This window comes from Botryllus schlosseri, chromosome 15 (assembly GCF_051294905.1).
Source record: "Botryllus schlosseri isolate E-star chromosome 15, Bs_hap1, whole genome shotgun sequence".
In the NCBI taxonomy this organism is placed as follows: Eukaryota; Metazoa; Chordata; class Ascidiacea; order Stolidobranchia; family Styelidae; genus Botryllus; species Botryllus schlosseri.
Genome location: NC_137250.1, coordinates 12693003 through 12714024, shown reverse-complemented (window position 1 = coordinate 12714024; position 21022 = coordinate 12693003). Strand labels below are relative to the sequence as shown.

General features: G+C 41.0%; 3 protein-coding genes across 3 annotated transcripts in view; 1 reads left to right on the top strand and 2 right to left on the bottom strand.

The window, feature by feature from the left end:
• Window positions 1-6694, bottom strand: part of LOC145457343 (dynein beta chain, ciliary-like) — a 57223-nt gene extending 50529 nt beyond the window's left edge. The window contains 11 exon segments of the mRNA XM_080335536.1: window positions 246-362; window positions 422-589; window positions 1100-1189; window positions 1252-1395; window positions 1458-1583; window positions 1842-1927; window positions 2434-2533; window positions 3501-3926; window positions 4864-4982; window positions 5497-5696; window positions 6523-6694. Of these exon segments, the coding sequence (XP_080191662.1) occupies window positions 246-362; window positions 422-589; window positions 1100-1189; window positions 1252-1395; window positions 1458-1583; window positions 1842-1927; window positions 2434-2533; window positions 3501-3926; window positions 4864-4982; window positions 5497-5696; window positions 6523-6539 (1593 nt within the window). The 5' untranslated portion in view covers window positions 6540-6694.
• The window catches only part of LOC145457346 (L-threonine ammonia-lyase-like), a 237168-nt gene that overhangs the window by 199620 nt on the left and 16526 nt on the right, over window positions 1-21022 (top strand). The window lies entirely within an intron of this gene.
• On the bottom strand, window positions 13074-14631 carry LOC145457167 (growth hormone-inducible transmembrane protein-like). The gene has a single exon (XM_080335337.1). It carries the CDS (start codon window positions 14547-14549, stop codon window positions 13563-13565), a length of 987 nt encoding a protein of 328 aa, XP_080191463.1. The 5' UTR covers window positions 14550-14631; the 3' UTR covers window positions 13074-13562.

Here is a 21022-nt window from a genome sequence, read left to right as displayed (position 1 = left end):
AGTCTGTCAACAATACACCTCAACAATACACCCAAATACTGGTTTTCATAAGTTATTAATTACAACATACTTCATTCATGTATGTTTTATAGGTTAAAATCATCACGAGATGACGATATCGTCTAGTAATTGGACGCGTCGCCGACATTCACCATTGCTAAATCCTCATGCATGCATGAAGTCACATGATTAAGTGCAGAGCCTATTCAGACAGCATCACATACATCAAAAATAGTAAGATCTACCTTGAACATCGATTCGATACCGGAGCAGTCATCAAATCCCTGGCAGACGATTTTAGCGAGCTGCATTTCCAAGTCGGATATACATCTTTGGAAAGCTTTCAAATCATTGTCAAACGACTGAAATCAATTTTGCCGTAGAAGAAATAGCACGAAAACAAAATACAGTCGGTACTTACGGAGTCCTCGGGGTCTAACGGATTATAAGTCCTCTCCCCAAACACTTTGTAAGCACTTTGAAACTCATCGTACACCTTCACCACAAGCTGACTCAAAACTTTACCCTTCACCCCGCCAAATTCGATCTTCTCGAGCTTGAAAAATTCCTGACTCGTAGCAAAGAATTCCTGCAATATTTCAAGTCTTCAGATATACGCTTTGTTATATTAGACGGCAAAAAAGCCATGCAACTAGTGATTTAGTAAATATGCTCATAGACAACATCAAATCAAGCCTGTGAGCTTGTTAGATTGAGAGTTGCAGCCAGAGCAGCAAATTTATCAATGAAGAGTTTCGTTTGCAATATCCAAGGATCATATGTCAGAATTAGTGAGATTTTACAATTCTCCATTGCATGAAAGTATAAAAGCTGTTACGTTCTATGCCTGTGTAGATCCGTTAACATGAACGACGAAAGTCAACTATGAATTCAATGTAATTATTCTTCAACAACGGAATCGATAACACATGAGAGAACAATATACTTATGTATTCAGTATGATTAGCACTAATTTACTAGCCCAAATTTATTTCCGTAAGGACAATACTCACAATTCGGGACCAAAGACATGATTTTGCCCACTGGAAACAAGGGAATTGACAATGTTCAAAAATTTGAACTTTGAAAGTTCACTAACCTGAACGGTGTTCAACCGATCCAGGAATAAGTTCATTCGCGAAAACACAAGCTCCGGTGCAAACTCCCATCGTTTCGCTTCACGTTCAGTCTGAAAAAGAGCACCCTGACGCCTACGTCTCGACAAATGCCACCATTATCAAAATGATAAACCTTAAAATAGGTATGGATCCTCGACTTGAACATTTCATAAGTCGCGTAAAACTCTTCGATGGCTTTGATCGCAACCTTGACTTTTTCCAAGCTTTCGTCCAACTCCCCTTTCAACAGCTCGTCCGGTTGTAAAAAGGCGGATGTCTGAATTACATTTTATGCGTGTAAACTATGCTGAAATAATTAAATGATTAAAATCTACGTACGATATCGATCAAGAAGTTGCAAAATTCTCTCAAAAACACAATGATGCGAGGCGGCGTGCAATAGTACTTTGAAGAGGACCAGATCAGACAGATTACATGCATCAATGATTTGAACTTTGGGCCCATCTGAAATACAAATGCTGTATCATTACCTCAATGATCCCAACTATAACTACATTTTGAGAGGGTACGGTACACTTTTGCAGCGACATGTTTGCCAAGGCAAAGTATGACAACGTTTTCAGATACAAGATACAAGTCTTGTGAACAAATGCTGATGGATCATTATTGTGTAACGTTAGGGAACATCTACATCGGTGACAGCTGGTATACCAATATATAATGAAGTACGTATGTGTGCAGATTGAATATGTACAACGTCACCTCCGTCAATTCAGTTTGCTCCATGTCATCAAGAAATGGTCTAAGCTGGTTCAGATGAATCCTGATGTCTCTTGCTTCACGTAATGCTGCAGTAGAAACATTAGAATGTTGATACAGAAGAATCATGAGGACAATATGTTGTGCATCATGCTGTGTAGTGTCAAATATGTGAATTGTATGAAAAAATTAACATCAGCCTATCATTCATACCCTCTTGTGATTGCTGTATCATTTCATAATGACTGATGAACTTTGTAAAATTCCACAATGCTTGCCAATGCCACCAGCAGATACATGAAAAACTATGACTAAGTCTCAATTCAGGGTGTTATACATGTAAATTCAGGTAAACTTGGTATATGACATAAGTGTACATAGTCAATTATGTAGTTTGATCATTCAGGCCTGATCACTTTATTAGTAGTTCGCATGCTGAAAACCATTGGGCACTTGATTTAGACTAAAAGAATAATATGAATGGAGTTGAGCTAATATGAGTAATACATGCGTTCTGATAGTGTAGTAGTTCACCATATGTTTGATTAGAATATTTGATAAATGGAGTAGGCCAATGCAATTCCGAAAAGCTTACCAGTAACAACATCTGTAAATACATCTCGAAGTGCTGGATAATAACTGCTGTTGGACATGCGCAGTAGAGTTGACATTTTTCTTACTTTTGAGTTACAAAGCTACAAATAGAAAGTTGCACATATCAAAACAAATAGTGCTATCAATATTTCATATTGGTAATTCTAACCGGATAACCAAAGCCCACAGTAATAGTGATTGTAAGATAGGACTCTTGTAACCGCTCGGCTCCAGAGTCATAATGACTCCGGACTATCTGGTTGCAAGACCAGTCATGCGTAAGGTAGCATGCGGTATTGGGAAATAGGAAGTGATTGGAGTTGGGTCTTTGTATGGAGTTGGTCTCGGGTTGTTATTGTATGGAGTTGTTACTGTGTTAAGTCTCGGATTGGATTAGAAGTATTGATGTGTTTATTGTGCCTGCATTCGCTGTAATATATCCGTCGAATCTGCAATGTGTCTCTGGGTCCAGTCGAACATGAAGTAACTTAGCCGCATTCAGTTAGACAGCGAGGACTACGACCGAACGGCTACACTCTATATTTGGCATCGCTATGAATTGGTACCAGTGTTGGGAGAACTCACTACCTTTCAAATCATAAGTGGTTTCATAAAATGTTGAACCGACCGACAATTTCAAGTTACCATATTTTTTTTTAGTTTGAGTAATGAAATGTGCAGATGTACATGCATATGCGACTATGCATATTGCATATGCGTATTGCGTATATGCTAGAACTGCTACGACGAGATAAGTCGCAGGTTAGGCAAATTGTGTAATTTGCTGAGAATGCTACCTAGACTTTATATTCTATGTTAAATACTATGGGAGTATAATTCAATATGAATGACATCAATTTCCTGAAATACTACATGAAAACAGAACACAGCACCACCCTCGAGAAATAATGATTAACAGTAACAGAATATTGAAGAAAACATCAGTAGGCATATCAGGCTGACATTCAAAGGCAGATTATACATATTTTATGTCATTACAAATCGATAATGTCAGAATTGAGATGCACTTGTCGCACGCACCATGTTCAACAAATGGATTTGGCCTACCTGATTGTAGATGCATTCCAAGTTCACGCATTTGGCATTCCAGAATTTGATTTCCACTTCGGGCCCAGGGTTTTTACCCTCAAATAGAGGCTGCGCTGACTCTTGCTTCAAGACATTGCGTATTTGATGACTCCATTCGATAACAACTGTCTCAATTGCGTGGAGAAGAGCTCTATTGTATACACAAGATCAGCCCCACATTTTACCACCACTGTCACTAAATGCAAATTACCTAGTTTCCTCTTCTTTCTGAGAATCGACACGTTCCGAACCCGCAGGTAACGGCAGAAGTGTCTTTCCCTTCACATGACCAGCAACGACAAAGACATTACTTTTGATTTTGTGGACATGTCGTGAGATGTCTGTTGACACCACATGTGGCCATAAATGATGATTGTCGCTGTTCCCAACTACTTTTGACATCACCTGAAACAAAAATACACAACGACTACAATGCAGTGCCTTTGTGCGATATCTACAAGAATGATGAAGGAGCACCAAATGGCTTATATGCAGGGTTGTAATGACTCGAGTCATGGCATGACTCGACTTGAGTCGCAATATTTTGGTGACTCGACTTGACTCGAGTCATTTTCCCAAAATACGCAAAACTACTTGACTCGACTTGATTTAATTTGTGTATTGAGTCGGCATGGACACAAGTCATTGTGCATGACTTGGACCAGGTCATATGACTCGAGACTCGGGTGGACAAGAGCGACATTTGAATGTAATTTCGAAGAATAGTGAAGTTACCAGACTATACGGTATTTCGTCTATTAGTAGCCTATTAGTACTTGAAAATTCAACCAGAAACTGTTAAAAGTGAAGAAATTTAGTATATTATGAATGCAAAGCATTCGATATCACTGAGCAGAGATGTAAAAATTTGGTTTAACAAGACTCTACGTCGAAAGTGTACAGTCAACACAATGACTTGAACTCGGGCTCGAGTCATAACACTTGGACTTGAACACGGCCAGCTGCTCGCCGACTTGGACTCGGATTTGTCTCGAGTCAAAACTATAAAAGTGAGATTGACTTGTGACTCGGAACCTTGTGACTTGGTTACAACTCTGCTGATATGAATCAAGAAAATGAAAATTGAAATGAAAGAAACATTTGGTGGCCGTAACAACTCAGTTATGCAGTCATAATGTTTTAGTATTGCGGTGAGGATCACAATCGGGTAATACAAACACAATGTCACATTGTTCTCAAAGTAATAAGATCATAATTCTGTGGTAATAATATTTAGGGTGTACCAGCAGTCAATACACAGGTTACAATAAGCTGAGTGAAATTGGAAAAAAAATAGCAAGCATATTATGCTTTGTCTACACCAGCATAATAGCTAACCCACCTCTGCAATTAATGGAGATACATGTTCCAGGGGACATGGGGGGACATCGCCAAAGAGAATTCTTTTCTTGGCGTTCTCCTTTGTGATTGCCTCTCTTGCACGCTTGATCGCATAGGTACCTGTTTGCAGTAAAATATTGAGTCTCAGGCAATGGGTAATTTTATAAGGCATAATAGCGTCAAATTAGAATTCACCAAGTATGTGCTTGGGAGGTAATACACTAAATGCTGGATAATTAGTCTGTTATATTCATTGGAAAACTTGCACAACTTGACCAATTCGATCATTAAATTTGAAAGATGGCTACATATGAACTTGAGTTGGAGTAATTGTAATGGTAATTCTGGATTTTCAGAGTAATTAATGTTTAATTTAATCAATTACCGACGGTGAGACTTATCAATAAAATTCAATAACAAACAATACACGTAACAATATGTGATACTTGTGGGTAAATTGAGCAAAGTTTTTAAGGTTATTGACTAAATTTTGTCGAAAATATTCATTTTTAAGGTAATTGTAATTTGCAATTGAGGTATTTGAAGTAATTGGAATTTCTAACGTATGGATATTAAAGTATTTGAAATGTAGTTGGTCGTAAAACAGTGTAATTTCTCGGACTCGTGAACTAACCTTTCTGCTTAGTTTGATCTGGAAATTTGTGGCTTGGCATTACACCAGCTCCACCACTAGAGATGAAAAGATTTGGTGTGTCCGATTTGTCGACAAATTCTTGGACCAAGATTTTGTTTTCCTCTTGACTGACCATCTTGGCCCATTTGTCCCCTTTTATATTCAGAGACTTCAATGTCTTCTGCTGAAGCAGCTCCACTCTAAAACAAATTAGAAAGGCATCTTAGGCTTGACTGTAACATATTTGAAATAGGAGCATAATAATTTGATAGTTCCAAATAAAAATATTAAGGGATGCTGGAGTGTAGTACACATTGCAACTCAGGAATATGATGTCCTATACCGCTCCCGTGACTCTTGCTGTTGTTGCTTCAGAAACGTAAGCGTTTGTCTACTAGGCCTACAAGGGTAGGCAGGTTCAGTAAATAGGCATACCATTCATTTGATTTCCTCATTTATATATATCAAATAATATCGTTTATTATCATTTCTGATATCGTTATTGACACAACTAACAGTAATTCCAATAAATCTGTCCGACAATTACATCAGACTAACTACAGTTAATTTACAAATAAATAGCTATGATTTCATCACAAAATATATCCGAACAGATGCCAACTGCGATGCCAATTGGCTATAGATGTCTTTCTGTGATTATGATAAAAATGTCATTTGATAGTATTTGATAAATATGACCGTAATCCTTATGAAATACAATCACTTATTGCTATTTCAGGACCTATAACATGATATTGGAGTTGATTATTATGTGACCGAGAAATCATAATCATAATTACGATACAGCACAGCTGCCGATCGCTTTTTCTCTCATACCGAAAATTTTCCGTAACCAACGATCGTATTATCTGCAGCGCTTTGTGTGGAATTTGGATAACTCTCTGCGACCCCCAGTTAGGGAGGAGCCGCAGTATAGTACGCGGTAAACATAAAAAAAAACTCGATTGGATATGAAGGACGTAAATCGGAAACCTCGACGATAATATCACCAGTACCGGTGCTAACCTCGCATCTTCAGCCATGATTGCCAGTTACGTGTAACTCCTTTGGGAGGGCCCGTACTTCACAATTGCTGCAGAGGTACCGTATCTGGTGAAGATCCAACTGTCAGAGAGAGAAGATTCGGTACATCCTAAACCGCATTCACTCCATTAAAGTTTGAATCCTAGAACGTTCACTGACAACCATTGTTGTTGTTATCAGCGTAAGTTACAAATTCTTACGTCACAGTGCTAAAATTTTACATTCGAATAGACGACGAAATACACTGAAGAGGCACTTCATGCGGCTTCCTGAAACTGATCAAGTGCCTCGTCTACAACTCGAAATTCGAAGCGAAAGTTTAATTGTGTAGAATGTATTGTATACCCGACATCGAACTGTTGCTTCCAATCGAGCCAATAATAATAGCAATACACTAATGTTTTAAATTTAGGCTAATTATAATTAAAAATAAATATAGCCTATCAGCATCCATTCAGTCGCTAGGCAAATCTATACTAATCTATACCATGTCCTAGCTCTAGCACCAAGGCCACACTTCCTGCAACTAAGTGATAGAATAGGCTACTGATCTGCGGGGCTATACCCCCTCTTTCTGTGACGATTACATTTTTAGCATGATGCAAATATATCCAAAGACTAGTTTCTACTTCACATGTACACCGATGACGTATTATAACACGTTAGAGGTTGTGTTCGTACTAAATTTGCTCCGTGTCTGATTGCAATATTCACGTTGAAAAATGTTCTGCTACCACTGCATTCTTAGTACATGGAGGCCTATATCCATATCGAGTTATATACGTTGTTTTCACTAATGGACCAACGCTAGGCATACGAAAGTGGATATTTTAGCTGCTTGTGAAATGCAATTGCGATTTCGATAAACGAATTCTTGAATTAGATTAGCATTTCAGTATAGACAACATTATACTATCGTACCATAGCAATTTACAACGTAGCTATGACCAGTGGTGGCCCTGCGAACGGGGGGGGGCCTGGGCGAGACTTACCGGGGGGCCCCTATAAGTATCCAATTGTAACTTCTGGGGGGCTCCGCCCCCCAGACCCCCCTACCGCATCGGTTATTATTATCTATCTTTCACCACCACAAAGGTTTGCCCAGGTGCTGGATTCGGCCATGTCTATTTTGCATGTGTGCAAGGATAGACTACATCAAAACTATGTAATTCTACTGCATGCAGAGACGTGATGATTATCGGGATACGGGACTTTTCTAACAAATGCAGTGATTTGATGATGTAGGCGTGTATAGGGCGTATCACAACAGTGTATTTCACGCCATAGTAGCACATGACGTAGACTTCCTATTGCGATGATGTTGAGCATTTATAAACTCGTGCAATAGCTAAAACGGGATGAGATTCATGCAACCTACTGCAAATTACGTAGAATAAACTGTGTATGAACAATATATTCGTCTGAAGAGTTCACGACAGCAACGAAGAGGACATTCTCTATCAGTTAAGTACCAGACAGTGCAGCCTATACGCAAGGACATCTACTTGTCTGAGTTCTACTTACAGAGACATAAACTACCCCTTTTAACAAGTTGTTACAATGATGATTGACACATCTGTACGGAATCATATTCTTGCTTGGTGCACGGATTTCCATGTTTATTCGTCATTCTCCTTGAAAAAAGCGCAAAATCCAAATAGGGGGGGGGGGGGGCCTTCGACCAGGGGGGCCCCGGGCGACCGCCCACCTCGCCCACCCCAAAAGCCACCACCGGCTATGACCGTACCGATACGACATAGGCATCAGAACAGTGCTTTGAATTTAAATGTATTTCATTTGATTGTATTTAATTCACTAGATCGTTATATACTTCTTCAATATTTTGCCTAATACTCTGTTGTTGTTGTTGTTGCTGTTCAGCTTACCATTGTTCTATTTATTTTAAACTTTATTAGTGACGCGACACTCTACTTGAAAGACGCTTTGTAGGCTACTCCATCGATGCAGCAGACTAGCACTAGATCAGAGGTCTCAAAGTCAAATATGCTCGCGGGCCAATTTCCTGGTTTTTGATGGCTTCGTGGGCCGCAGCACCAATAACAGGGGTATTTAATGTATTTCCAAGTAGGCCTAATTGGACGGGACCTTGCAGAGTAGCATTCAACTAATATCGTGGAAATGTAATTTACTTTTGTGGATGCACTGCACGCCTGAGACGAAAAAGAATCACATTTTTAAATATTTGCATAAATTTACTGTTGTAGGCTACTTGGCATAGTTTGTCAAAATAATTAGATATAGACACATTGCTAGTGTACAAATGCATCATGTCGCGCATGCATCTGAGTTAGATTTACCTTTGAATATCGGAACTGATCAATAACAACTTGAATATAATGATTAATGTGCCATAGTAATAAAGCAGTCCAATCGCGGAGGAATCCATTAATTGTTACAGCGGTGAAGCGTAGGCTACCATACATCCTCTCTACAGTGCCACTACCTCACTCGCCCCCTTTAATGGGCGATAATAACATGGATAAACCGACCAAAGATGACGCAGGATGAAACTAACTATACCTCAACCTTTTTGTCTTCTCGGACCTCCTTTGGACCGTCGCGTACGCCCGCGGAGCACCTAGCCTATTTTTTATTTCAAATTTGACTCTATTACCGTGCAACCGCATCTGTCTTGTGCAAACATTAACTGTATTCATGTAAAAATTGGGAAGACGTATATTATTGCAAAAGCTAATTATATGGCTGCCGGATCGATTAGTAACTGGAATTTAAATTTAGATACTATAAAATGAAATCCGCGCCAAATTCGAAAGGATGATTTTACAGGGCTAGGTGTACCTTGATAAACGGTCCCGATTTTTTGTATATGCGGATCGATCCATGTGTGACAACTAGGGCAAGTTTTTGTTGCACTAAAATAGCGAGAAAGTTGCACTTAATTTTGACAAAAGTTGCAGTAAAAAGTTGAATTAATAATTTTTGTTTAATTAGTAGGGTGTGAGATACTCAAAAGGTTCCGTTGTATGACCTAGTTCCTGCAGAGCTGTCAAATTTGTTACTTCGTCATGTCACGGACATTCTGGCGAGACATCCAAAATTTTTATTTTTTACCGGTACACAGCAAGAACATTACTCAGGGCGGGAATATTTTCCTCCAAAAAAGTCAAACAGCATAACGATAACCCCCCTCCACCTAAAACAAGTCAAATAATACACCCCAAGTCCTCTATAGGTCTGCAAACTTGACCAAGGCGCACTGGCGTAGCCAGAGAGGGGCGAAAGGGGCGATCGCCCCTCCCAAATTTTTGGAAAATTTTCGAAAAATCAATAAATATTACAGTATTTATGGGCAGATGAATGCAGCCTAAATATTTTCCTCGCGCTTCGTGCGATTTAGTGTCCATAGTGTCTTGATTTTATTATCAGCATTCCGAAAAATAAATTCATCCGCAAATACCCATAGTTGGATTTAGCTGCATTCTCAATTATGAGAATACAACAGTACCAGTATATATAGATACACTATCTACAGCAGTGGTTCCCAACCTGTGGTACGGGTACCACTAGTGGTCTTCTAGGTGGTACGCTAGTAGATTTATTTTCGACTGATCGGAGTTATTAATTCAGGTGTTTTTTACAACGTCATGAATGAATTTCGTCGATAATATTAGCAGTTTCAGATACTACTGCCAAATATTTATCTATTACCAGCCCGCGTGATCAGATTAACAGGCGTAGATGATGGAGGGGGTGTGTTGGGAAAAGTTGGGTACAAAAGTAGTGATTATGCAGTTTTTGGCATGATGTTACATTTCTTGACCACCCATTCAGATTGTCGGTATATTTATTGGAATCACCCTAACGTACAAGTTTCATTTGTGACGGCCATAAAACCGACACATGTATTCCGAAGCCTTCCATGTAGATTTTCGGGTGCTTAAATGGCTGGCGCCTAATAATCATGACCCTGCAATCAGACCCCTTCGACACAAATGAGTTTGACACAGGAAAATATCGCCACCTCCCGTAAAAGAGGCTATAGCCTAACTTGAAATCGCACGAGTCTAATCAAAGGAGTTTTGATTTGGTATGTATCAGCGATTCCAACCTTAAAGTAGCGTCAATCTTTACCATAGGTTACTAAATAACCGTGCTTCAACGAAGTAATTAAAAAGAACGGACATCACTTGCTCATATACACGCACCAATATTATTGATCAATTTCTTTCATTTAATCAAAACTATTTACTCTCGGCGCGACTAGGCCCGAAATTCACACTGATTTTTCATCATGTCAGCGATTTGGGCTCGTCCGTGGAACGATCGCCAAATACAAGCTATAGTTGGCAACTGGAAGCTTCCATAGGGTATGTGTGTGTGTGTGCGTCTAGGAATCGTATGTATAAAAGGATAGTGACGAAAATGGGCAATGGATGGATGTACGGTTTTGCGAGGTGTTCCCACGGTGAACTCCCATAAACTCATTAAAAATTTGCCCCCTACCCCCCAAAAAAAGTGTGTTGTATTTCTGGCTACGTGGGTACGCCCCTGCGCGTGAACAATGTTTTGAATGGTGACAGCACTATCCGCAAGTCATGAAGTAACAGCAATAAATGACAACTGTCCCGCCCGGTTCAAGATCTATAATTAAGTGCCCCCTGAATGTTCGATGACACCACTGGTAAATCTGATAATAAAAACGTATTTGCAATATGCAAGTAACGATATAAGGAACCAATTTCATTCATTAACCATGAAAATTTTCGTGCTTCGCGCGAGAGTATATCGACGCCCGATATTTCCACGATTACATCACTTATCACATCGCTTTATGTCTGTGAGTGGAATATATGTATATACCGATCGCCCAGATGTTGTGATAATCATAAGGGCCCAAGACACATTTTTTACTTATCTTTAGTGGGGGGTATTCATTTACGTCATCGAATTTTTCGCCCCTCCCAAATATTTTTTCTGGCTACGCCCTTGGCAAGGCGTTGCAGAAAAACTCACTCTTGGCTACCTCAACAAAATCAATAGCCTATATAAGGTGACCCAGTGAAAATGTAATTTTCGGCGGTCTCGCCTTGGCGTTCGTGAAATGGGAAACCATCTCAAATTTAAACGACAGAATTCATAAAGCGATCTATTTACATATTATTCGGACACGTTCGCGCTTGGCAGGGGTAGTTGAACTTCTTGCTTGCAAGCTATTGTGTCATGGATAACACAGTGAGATGAAGCTAACCCATTTAATAGGAGACTGTCGCTTGGGTGACTTCCTTAAGCCCGCTCAATTGCGTTCCTTTGTTGGTCACTGTCATTATAGCATGATATACGGATCGGATGTCTGAAATGGCAATATGATATTAGGTGATATTAGCGATATTTTCGTCAAAAGACTCAATACATTAAAACTTATTCATATTGAACTGAAATATGCGGCTTTACAGGTTTTTTTGCATATATCCCTATAATCATTTCAGGCCGACGGAACAAGTGTCCGACGTCCGTCCTCCCGAACAAGTCCCCGAAACTTAAATTGTGATACAACAATGGCGAGGTCATCGTTTCGATTAAAGCAGTGTGACGATGACGAAATATGTGAATGTATGACACAACCGAGAAAGGTTTTAAAAACATGATGCGAACCACGTTATGCGTATGTCCCCACGTCATGTGACTTGGTCGAATCATGCGCAATGACTCGAGTGCAAGTCAAGTCAATTCAAAATAGATTTATAAGCACGTATAGGCCTAGAGGACGCAACGACAAACACGAAGACGAAGAGCTTCACAAACTACCGAATTGCCCGTGATTTTGATATTATCATTATTTATCGCGATAAAATCGTAGTCTCAATCCAAAACATCTGAAAAGTAAAGTAATTCGTATATATTGTTTTAAAAACTACATGAAGTAGACACTCTATATATTTTCACAGAGCTTTTTCGTCTTGCACTGTGAAGTGGCCCATGTCAGGTATTCGAATCTTCATTCGGGGGTGGGTTCTCGAAGTTTGTAAACGGTCAGTCCCTTGCGCAACAGCCATTCGTGAAACATTCCGATTTAAAAACGCGATTCGGGTAGGCCTATTGGATTACAACTTCCGCACAATATATGCAAAATTTGAACCAGAGGTTATTGTTCGTAGGTACGCACAATGCTACGCCCCCGTCACGAATCGGGAACTGGTGTTACACCCTCGAAATGATAACGAATATAGCCCATCAAGCATTGTTTCCAGTGTATTCATGGCCTTTTGCGATAGCACTATTGTGCGAATAGGCCTACTAATAGTTACCAAGAGTCAAGACTATGCTGTTCTGACTGAAAGGCATATTACCATCAAACCTATCCCACACACGGGGTTACCACCACTAGCAAACGCAACCGAAACGTTATAAAGTCTCTCATTTGAGTCCATGTATAATACTACACACGTTGGCTGAAAATTAGTTCTGCCAGGCGACAGCATACCTGAACCTTCGCCATCTATATTCAACTGAGTGCAATATACAAGCAAAAGGCAGGTCACAAGTATTATGAACGTGACACCAAAATATTTGAGAGAGTTTTTGTGAGAAACATATATTTACATGTAGTTTCAAGTTAAATAGTCGGCAACATGAAACAAGATCGATATTATGTACATCACAGATTTTTACCAGTGTAAATTAATTGAACACTGAGGACTAAGCCACTGCAGTCCAAATGCTAAATATATGTTGATAGATATAGAGAAACATTACCAATCCACCACTGGATGAGCGCAAGCAATAATAATCTTCCATCACACAAGTATAAAATAAATCAGTCCGGGCCAAGGACTACGGATTGAAAATCACGACTGCTCAATACTTCAAGAAAAACCACACTTTAATTCGGAGCATTTAAGAATGAACCACAGATATCCACATCTTCAAAAACATTGCCGAATTTACAATTTGGAAAACATTTGTATTGATGCTCAAGAAGTGAGCTGCACTGGAGGAACACTCCGGATGCTTATAGTATTTTGCAAAAGTAGAGTAGACACCTATTTTCGTCGATTTCCACCCGCCATCATCATGGCGATTCGAATAAAAATATTTATAGCATCCATGTATATACTCATAGACGCATTAACGGGATCAAAAGGTTTCACACCGTACGTTGGATAGGATTCCGCCAATCGCACAATCTTCTGTGTGTCATATAAAAGGAAGCCAGAGAAGAGAATGAGGCCACCGTACATGGATATCGAGTAAAGACCGAGACCCAAGGCTCCAGTGGGCGGCAAGAACGCAGACCCCAAACTGGCAACGAAGACAACTCCCAATCCCGCAGCAAGAGGACCGCCCATAGACAGGAATTTGTCACTCGGAGCACACACAGCGACTGCCGATAACCCACCAACAACACCGGCAGTGTAGCAAGCGGCACGGATCATCAATGGACCCCCTAATACTGCCAAGGGTGCTATCACAGCACCAACAGCGGCTGTGTGTAGAAGCCATGCCATTTGCTTTTGTCCAAAACCAGGTTGGTATTCAATACTTCGACATAACACAGACGTGCCAATCATAGCTCCCAATCCGACCATCATCGCCATGATACCATTTCGAGACACAAGGCGCATTGCAGATGGATTCCTGGCAATAGCAACGGCAGTTGCAGCAGTAGAGAACAGGGATCCCCCGAAATAAAGGTATGTATCAGTGACTCTTTCACGGATATAAGCTGGCCACATTGCAGCCTTATCAACTATTCCTTCTCGCCCAGACACTCCATAATAGCAGAGAGCTCCAACGCCAACAAGTGATGCACCGGCTACGCAAGCTTGACCAATCGTTATGGCCGATGTACCTCGTACCGAAGTGTCACGTACTTGTGCTCTTTTAAGTCCATATCGAGCGTTACCCTTTGGAGTAGACGAAATGTTTTTGATCAACAGAGCTTCTGCTGACTTGAATATTGGTGCAGGACTTTTTCTGAGCAATTGAGACGAATGTCGCTGAATCACTGGAGCAAATCTGCTCAACATTTTCCAAATTTAACTATGAGCGCAGGTATAGAAATCAGCTTTCTGTTACAAATACAAGTTTTAATATAAAACATACAGGAAAAACTGATATTAGACCAGAGTTGTAGAAAGTCAAGTAGAAATTTTTCGGTCAGTCAACATGACTCAAGTCATTCTCTTAATTTTGGGAAATAACTCATCTTAGTCATTTGCGTATTGACTCAACTTGTAGGCCTACTCGAGTCATGACTCAACAAATCATATGACTCGAGATAAATCAGGCCAGAAACTGCCTTTTCTGTGCTGGAATGAATCTGTGGTCAGTGGTCATAGATGGTGCTCAAGTAGGAGTTGAGTATTCTCAAGTTGATAAAAAACCAATATTATGGACCAAGATTTGCCTAAAACTGTGAAGCAGAAGTGGACAAAACACGGAACCACTTGAGGAAGTAGCCAATACCCACTTAGTACATTGGCAAAGTAGTACTTTGTTACGGTTACTCCGTTACTCGCCACTTCTGGTTAAGAGTGAAACTAATGAGTATATTATGAATGCGAGTGACCGGGTTCAATGATTTGAAATGACTTGAAGTCGAGAGGGAACAGTGACTCGAGTCTCAACGTTATGACTTGGACTCAGACATGACTCAGTGCTAAATTGAAAATGACTCGAATTGTGACTTGGTTACCCTGTATTAGACCCACCCATTCAAGAGTTCTAGAAGTAAATGTGATTATAGCAGTTAAAAAGAAAAGGGGTATAGCCTTATTTACAGTCAACAGTAAAACTGCAAATTTGTGTGATAAAGTTGAATAACATCAACCTAAGTCACTCAATATAGAGAGACATGGCTAACAACAAAAAACAACACCATGGCTCTGAGTTATGGTCATTTTTCTTTGAGCAAACCAGGGATATATAGAACTCTATATATCCCTGGAGCAAACCTATCATCATCATCTTAAGATATAAAAACTGAGAAACAGATGGATGGAGCTCGTAAGTGTAGGAAACGCGCTCTAATTTAAATCTTATATAATGTATGTGGTAATAGCTAACAGCTGCTTCTCACTCCTCAACTAACTCATCCATTCAACCAGGATAGAAAGATATGCATACCAGTGAACCTTACTTAGAAAAGTGGCAAAAAAGTAGCGGATGGGATGTCGTCTACTTCGAAAAGAGACAATAAGAGACAACTCGCTGTGCGTCCAGCCAGACCAGCTTGCAGGTTGTATGTTGCTCCTTGCTGTTGTCGAGTTATTGCAAAATACTTGTGTAACATTGTGTTCATTGATGTGTGAATATAAAAACCCAACTAATCATGAGCCATGTGAGGTCCGTTACCGATAAACCTCAGTGGATAAACCCCGTAAGGCAACTAAAATCATTCCATCAGTTCTAAACACCGAAGGATTGTGCTTAAGTAAAAACACGGAAATCGAAAGAAAATTAATCGGAGAAGTGTTCATATTCTACACATGTATATTTTGGTAGGGTTACCATATTTCGAAATCGGAAAAAGAGGACATGTTTTCAAGATTTTGAGACTTAGAATACTGGAGGAAAATCCGGAAAAAATGGTAAATTTTCCACGACATTGTGGTTGATTGACTAGAAAAAAAGGTAGTGAATTTGGTTCGTACCGCGAATTTCCTATTTAGAGTCATTTATGCCCATTTTCACTCGAATCTATCCACTATCATAAGCTCTAAAAGCTGCCAAGGAGGACGAATTGTCAAAAAGGAAGACAAATACTCCTAAAGCAGGACGTATGGTAACTAGGCTTACCATATTTTGGAAATCTAAAAAGAGGACACTTTTTCAGAAAGTTCAGACATGCAAAACCGGAGAAGAATTCTCAAAAACCGGTAAATTTTTCCCACTTCGTGATCGGTTGACTAAAAAAAAGGTCATCACTTCCGCTCAGAGCTCAAAATACCGTTTTTCTCTCAACATTGCCAGGTGGATGACTAAAAAAAAGGTGGTCCTCTTTTCGCTCAGAGCTCAAAATACCGTTTTACTCTCCACATTGTCAGGTGAATGACTAAAAAAAAAGGTCATCTTTTCGCTCAGAGCTAAAATCACCGTTTTTCACTCCGAAATACCCGCCGGAGCTTAAGTTCTGTGCTAATTTGCGGCATATCACTCGCAATTTCCTCTAAATCTGACCTAAATTTTCAAAAAAGGGGACAAATTCTCAAAAAAGAGGACAAAAGGGCGTCCTCCGAGGACACTTTCAAAAAAGTCAAAAAAGAGGACAAATCCTCTCAAAAGAGGACGTATGGTGAGCCTAACTAGAGTTACCATATTTTGGAAATGTTAAAAGAGGACACTTTTTCAAAATTTTCAGAGCTGGAAAATGGTAAATTTTTCGGACTTCGTGGTCGGTTGACTAAAAAAGGGTCATTTTTTTGGCAAAAATCCCGGAAACCACGTCGGAGCGTTGCATGGCCGCTGATTTCCTGTATCTCGGTCCAATTTCCACGTACATTCAACCAAAATTCTGAAAAAAGCGGACATTTAGGCGTCCTCCGAGGACACTTTCGAAAAAGTTTAAAAAAGATGACAAATCGTCTTATATAAGAGGACCGCATAGGCGCCGACTTTTATTTTTGCATGGGGTGGCGGCAGGCACGTAGTCAGGGGGTGTCGAAACACCCTCCTTTTGAAACGCAAAACCCCATCCTTTTGAAATGGCCATTCTGACGCTAATATTCAGTTGCAATTCAATAAGTCGTGTTATCAGTGTTACGCGTGGCCAATTAGCGAGATTCGTCCTTGCAGTGTGCACGCATATCGCATCGCACAACGTAACGCGACGCGATCTCCCGCCGAGATGATTGGGAAACTAGGTCATTGATTGCCGCATTATCGGCATTCGTCGCTGGACTGAGCAGTAACACGGCGCGACAATTCTGGAACACGAAAGACAGGCAAGAATGATGATTACAAACGCGCGCGACCAATCAAACTATTCCTCACCGCCAACGCAATGTGTTTTTACTTAGTATTCAGTAGCTCGCATCGCGACAATTGGTTGCTAATTAAAACATCGCTTTTGACTGCATTGCTGCATTTCCCGATTTACGTTCGCAAAGAATAATTGGATTAATATTATGGGCACTGGATTAGTTTCCAACTAGCAGGCACACACAATAAAACTCCGTTCAACTATGCGCTACGAGAATATTTATCACAAAAATGTTTCGCAAAATATTTTAAACGCGACTTGCGGCCCTCATCGATGCAAATAATGCAATTTTATTTGTATAAGGTGAACGTATATTTGGTCGTCAAATCGCGATAGGAGACGGTGTTTCTCAGAGCGTGCGATGAAATCTACGTTACCAACGACGAGGTCGAATTTGCACACCTAATAAGGATCGTTAGTTTGCTGAAATCAGCATCACTACGCTGTGCGAAATACATAGTGGTGATCAATTTTATCGGACTCTACAATCGGCCGGCAAGGTTGCGCTGATAACGAAGTTGCAGACTTGCCGCAAACCTGCAATAATTAGAATTACAGGGTGCGCTAGTCATACCTAAATACCAAGATTCGGCAATGGTAACGAGCACAATTTGTTCAGACGCGAACATAAGTTTTAATCAAAAAGATACATAAACACAAACAATATTACACTCAGAGATTGTTACTGTTTGGCGGAAGTGTTTCTGCGGACGGTTGCAGGCCTGCATGCGGACGCGCTAAATCAAACCACCGCCGATAGTGCACATGTGATATCCATGACCCATTTCGCATATAAATGATTCTCGCTAATTTGCAGTACGCAGCATCGATAATACCAATTACTGAATTGGCATTTCAAATGGACTGGATTTATAGTGTTAATACCGACAACGCGCTGGTTAATATCAGCCCGGGGCCTTCGGCCCACGTAAGTCCCGATCAGCCAGCCGAATTTGATCGTGAAAAGGTGCAATTTTAATTATCCAGGTGTTATTGCAGCAAAAGCATTATGGGCGCATGCCGCAACCTTATTCATACAAATACAAATTCCGATGGTCTGAAATTCGATCCGCGACATGGTAGCGCGCGATAGAGTCCGTCCAGCAATGAAGTTTGTTGGAACATAGAAGGTTCCCGCTCAAACTAATCGAATAAATTCAGAATTTACGCCACCGAGAACCGCTTGTTGCATCAATATTTGACAACATGATTCAACGACGTGCACTGCACAATGCGCAGTAATAATAACAATCAAACACTGATAAGTGTCTTCGAAGAATACGAGTGTATAAAGCAGACAAGAATTAGTAGCCTGGAGATGATGGCAAACGAGAAAGCGCGTATCTAATACGTAATTCCTCAACTTGCGTATAGCAAAATGGGTTCCGAGTCTGACATCGCGACAATTGTTTGCAATTGAATATGCGCACTTTGCGCAGGGCTGACTTTTAATTCGCAGACACCAGACATACAATAACACACGGTCCTATTTCACGCAACTAACTCAAGAATCATTTTGTAAACGAATATGCGCGCAAAGACAAGTTAATTGAGAGAAGTAGAGCGTGAATTCGCTCTTCCGGTAGAGAGAGCTGGTGTTTCTCCGAGCACGCGGGTCGAAATCGACGTCGTAAACGGATTACCAGTGAACCCGTCCCTCGGTGAACCCGTCCCTCAGTGAACCCGGCCCTCGATGAACTCGGCCCTCGGGAAATTTTGTATTCACCGGCAACCCTAATATCCCACCTCCGGCAACCCTAATATCCTACCCCAACCCTAATGTCCCCCCACCTGCAACCCTAATATCCCACCTCCGGCAACCCTAATATCCTAACCATAACCCTAATATCCCACCTCCGGCAACCCTAATATCCTAAATCTAACCCAAACATCCTACCCCAACCTTAATATCCCCCCTCCCCCAACCCTAATATCCGCCTCCCCCAACCCTAATATCCCACCTCCGGCAACCCTAATATCCTAACTCTAACCCTAATATCCCACCTCCGGCAACCCTAATATCCTACCCCAACCCTAATATCTCCCCTCCCCCAACCCTAATATCCCACCTCCGGCAACCCTAATATCCTAACCCTAATATCCCACCTCCACCAACCCCAATATCTCCCTCCCCCAACCCTAGTATCCTACCCCAACCCATTGTCCCACTCCCCGAACCCTAATGTCTCACCCCCTACCCTACCATCATCATTATCATCATTGGTTTATTAGCAATTTTATCAGTTCAATACACCACAAAAATGCGATACAATGAAAAGACAGGAAGATGTCGAAGCGACAAGGAGCAGTCTATGGAATCTGACACCCACCTTGGCCTAGGCGATGTAAAGAGGAGGCATGCACACTGAATGAAGGTAAAGAAGATAGTATAGAAGAAGAATACGACAAGAAATAGGGCGGCATGTCATGGGAAGCGAGATCGATAGGTCAGTCGTGGTCCGGTAATCTTGAGGATGGACTGTATTTATTTAGTAGTAATTGCTTGTATTTCGACTTGAATGTGGACATGCTCGTCGACTGTCGGATGGCCGGCGGGATACTGTTCCACACATCAGGTCCGGCATATTTGATAGAGCGATGATCTTTTCGGTCGATCATATGATATTTGGACGACGTGGACGCGCGTGTGTTGTACTTGTGCGCTTTTGATTCAGAGGTAAAGAAGTCATTGAAATATTCGGGGCAACGACCGCAGTGAAACTGATACATAAACTTGGCGATTTCTAGTTTCCGCATATCTTCTATGTTTAGGACGCCGAATCTCTTCAGCAGCGACTTATTGGATGGGCAGCCAGGCCCCTTTGGGGCCCTAGCTATGATTCGGAGCACTTTATGCTGTAGTTTCTGCAGTGGCTTGAGTGCAGTTTTACTGGCAGCCCCCCAACAGAGGATGCCATAATGTAACTTCGATTGGATTAAGGATTTAAAGAGTATCAGAAGAACCCATGCTGGCATGAAGCGCCCAAGGCTGTAGAACAGGCCGCACTTCGGTGATAATTTAGTTTCTAGGGACTGAATAACACCCCACCTCAACCTACAGTTGCAATAACGAGCAGACCACGCGTGGTTGATATGTGAGCAATAACAATCGTTGAGATATATTTTTCATCTGAACAAGTCACACACAATATACAATGCGATAAGACCCAATGCGATGTCATGAACAGATACGAGGATGTCGAACGTCGCACGTCCGCCCCTCGCCAAGTCAATTCAACAATGAGCCGACCACGCAATCGTGATCACGTGATCTGATCATTCAGTGACAGCGTGATCTACGCATGCCCTGACCTCCTTACAAGATCGACAAATCAGTTGATAATAACATTATTAGTTTATTAATTCATATTAATACTTGTTAATACACTTAATTTCAAAATTTCTCGAGGGCGGAATTCACCGAGGGCCGAGTTCATCGAGGGCCGGGTTCACCGAGGGACGGGTTCACCGAGGGACGGGTTCACCGAGGGACGGGTTCACGGGACGGGTTCACCGAGG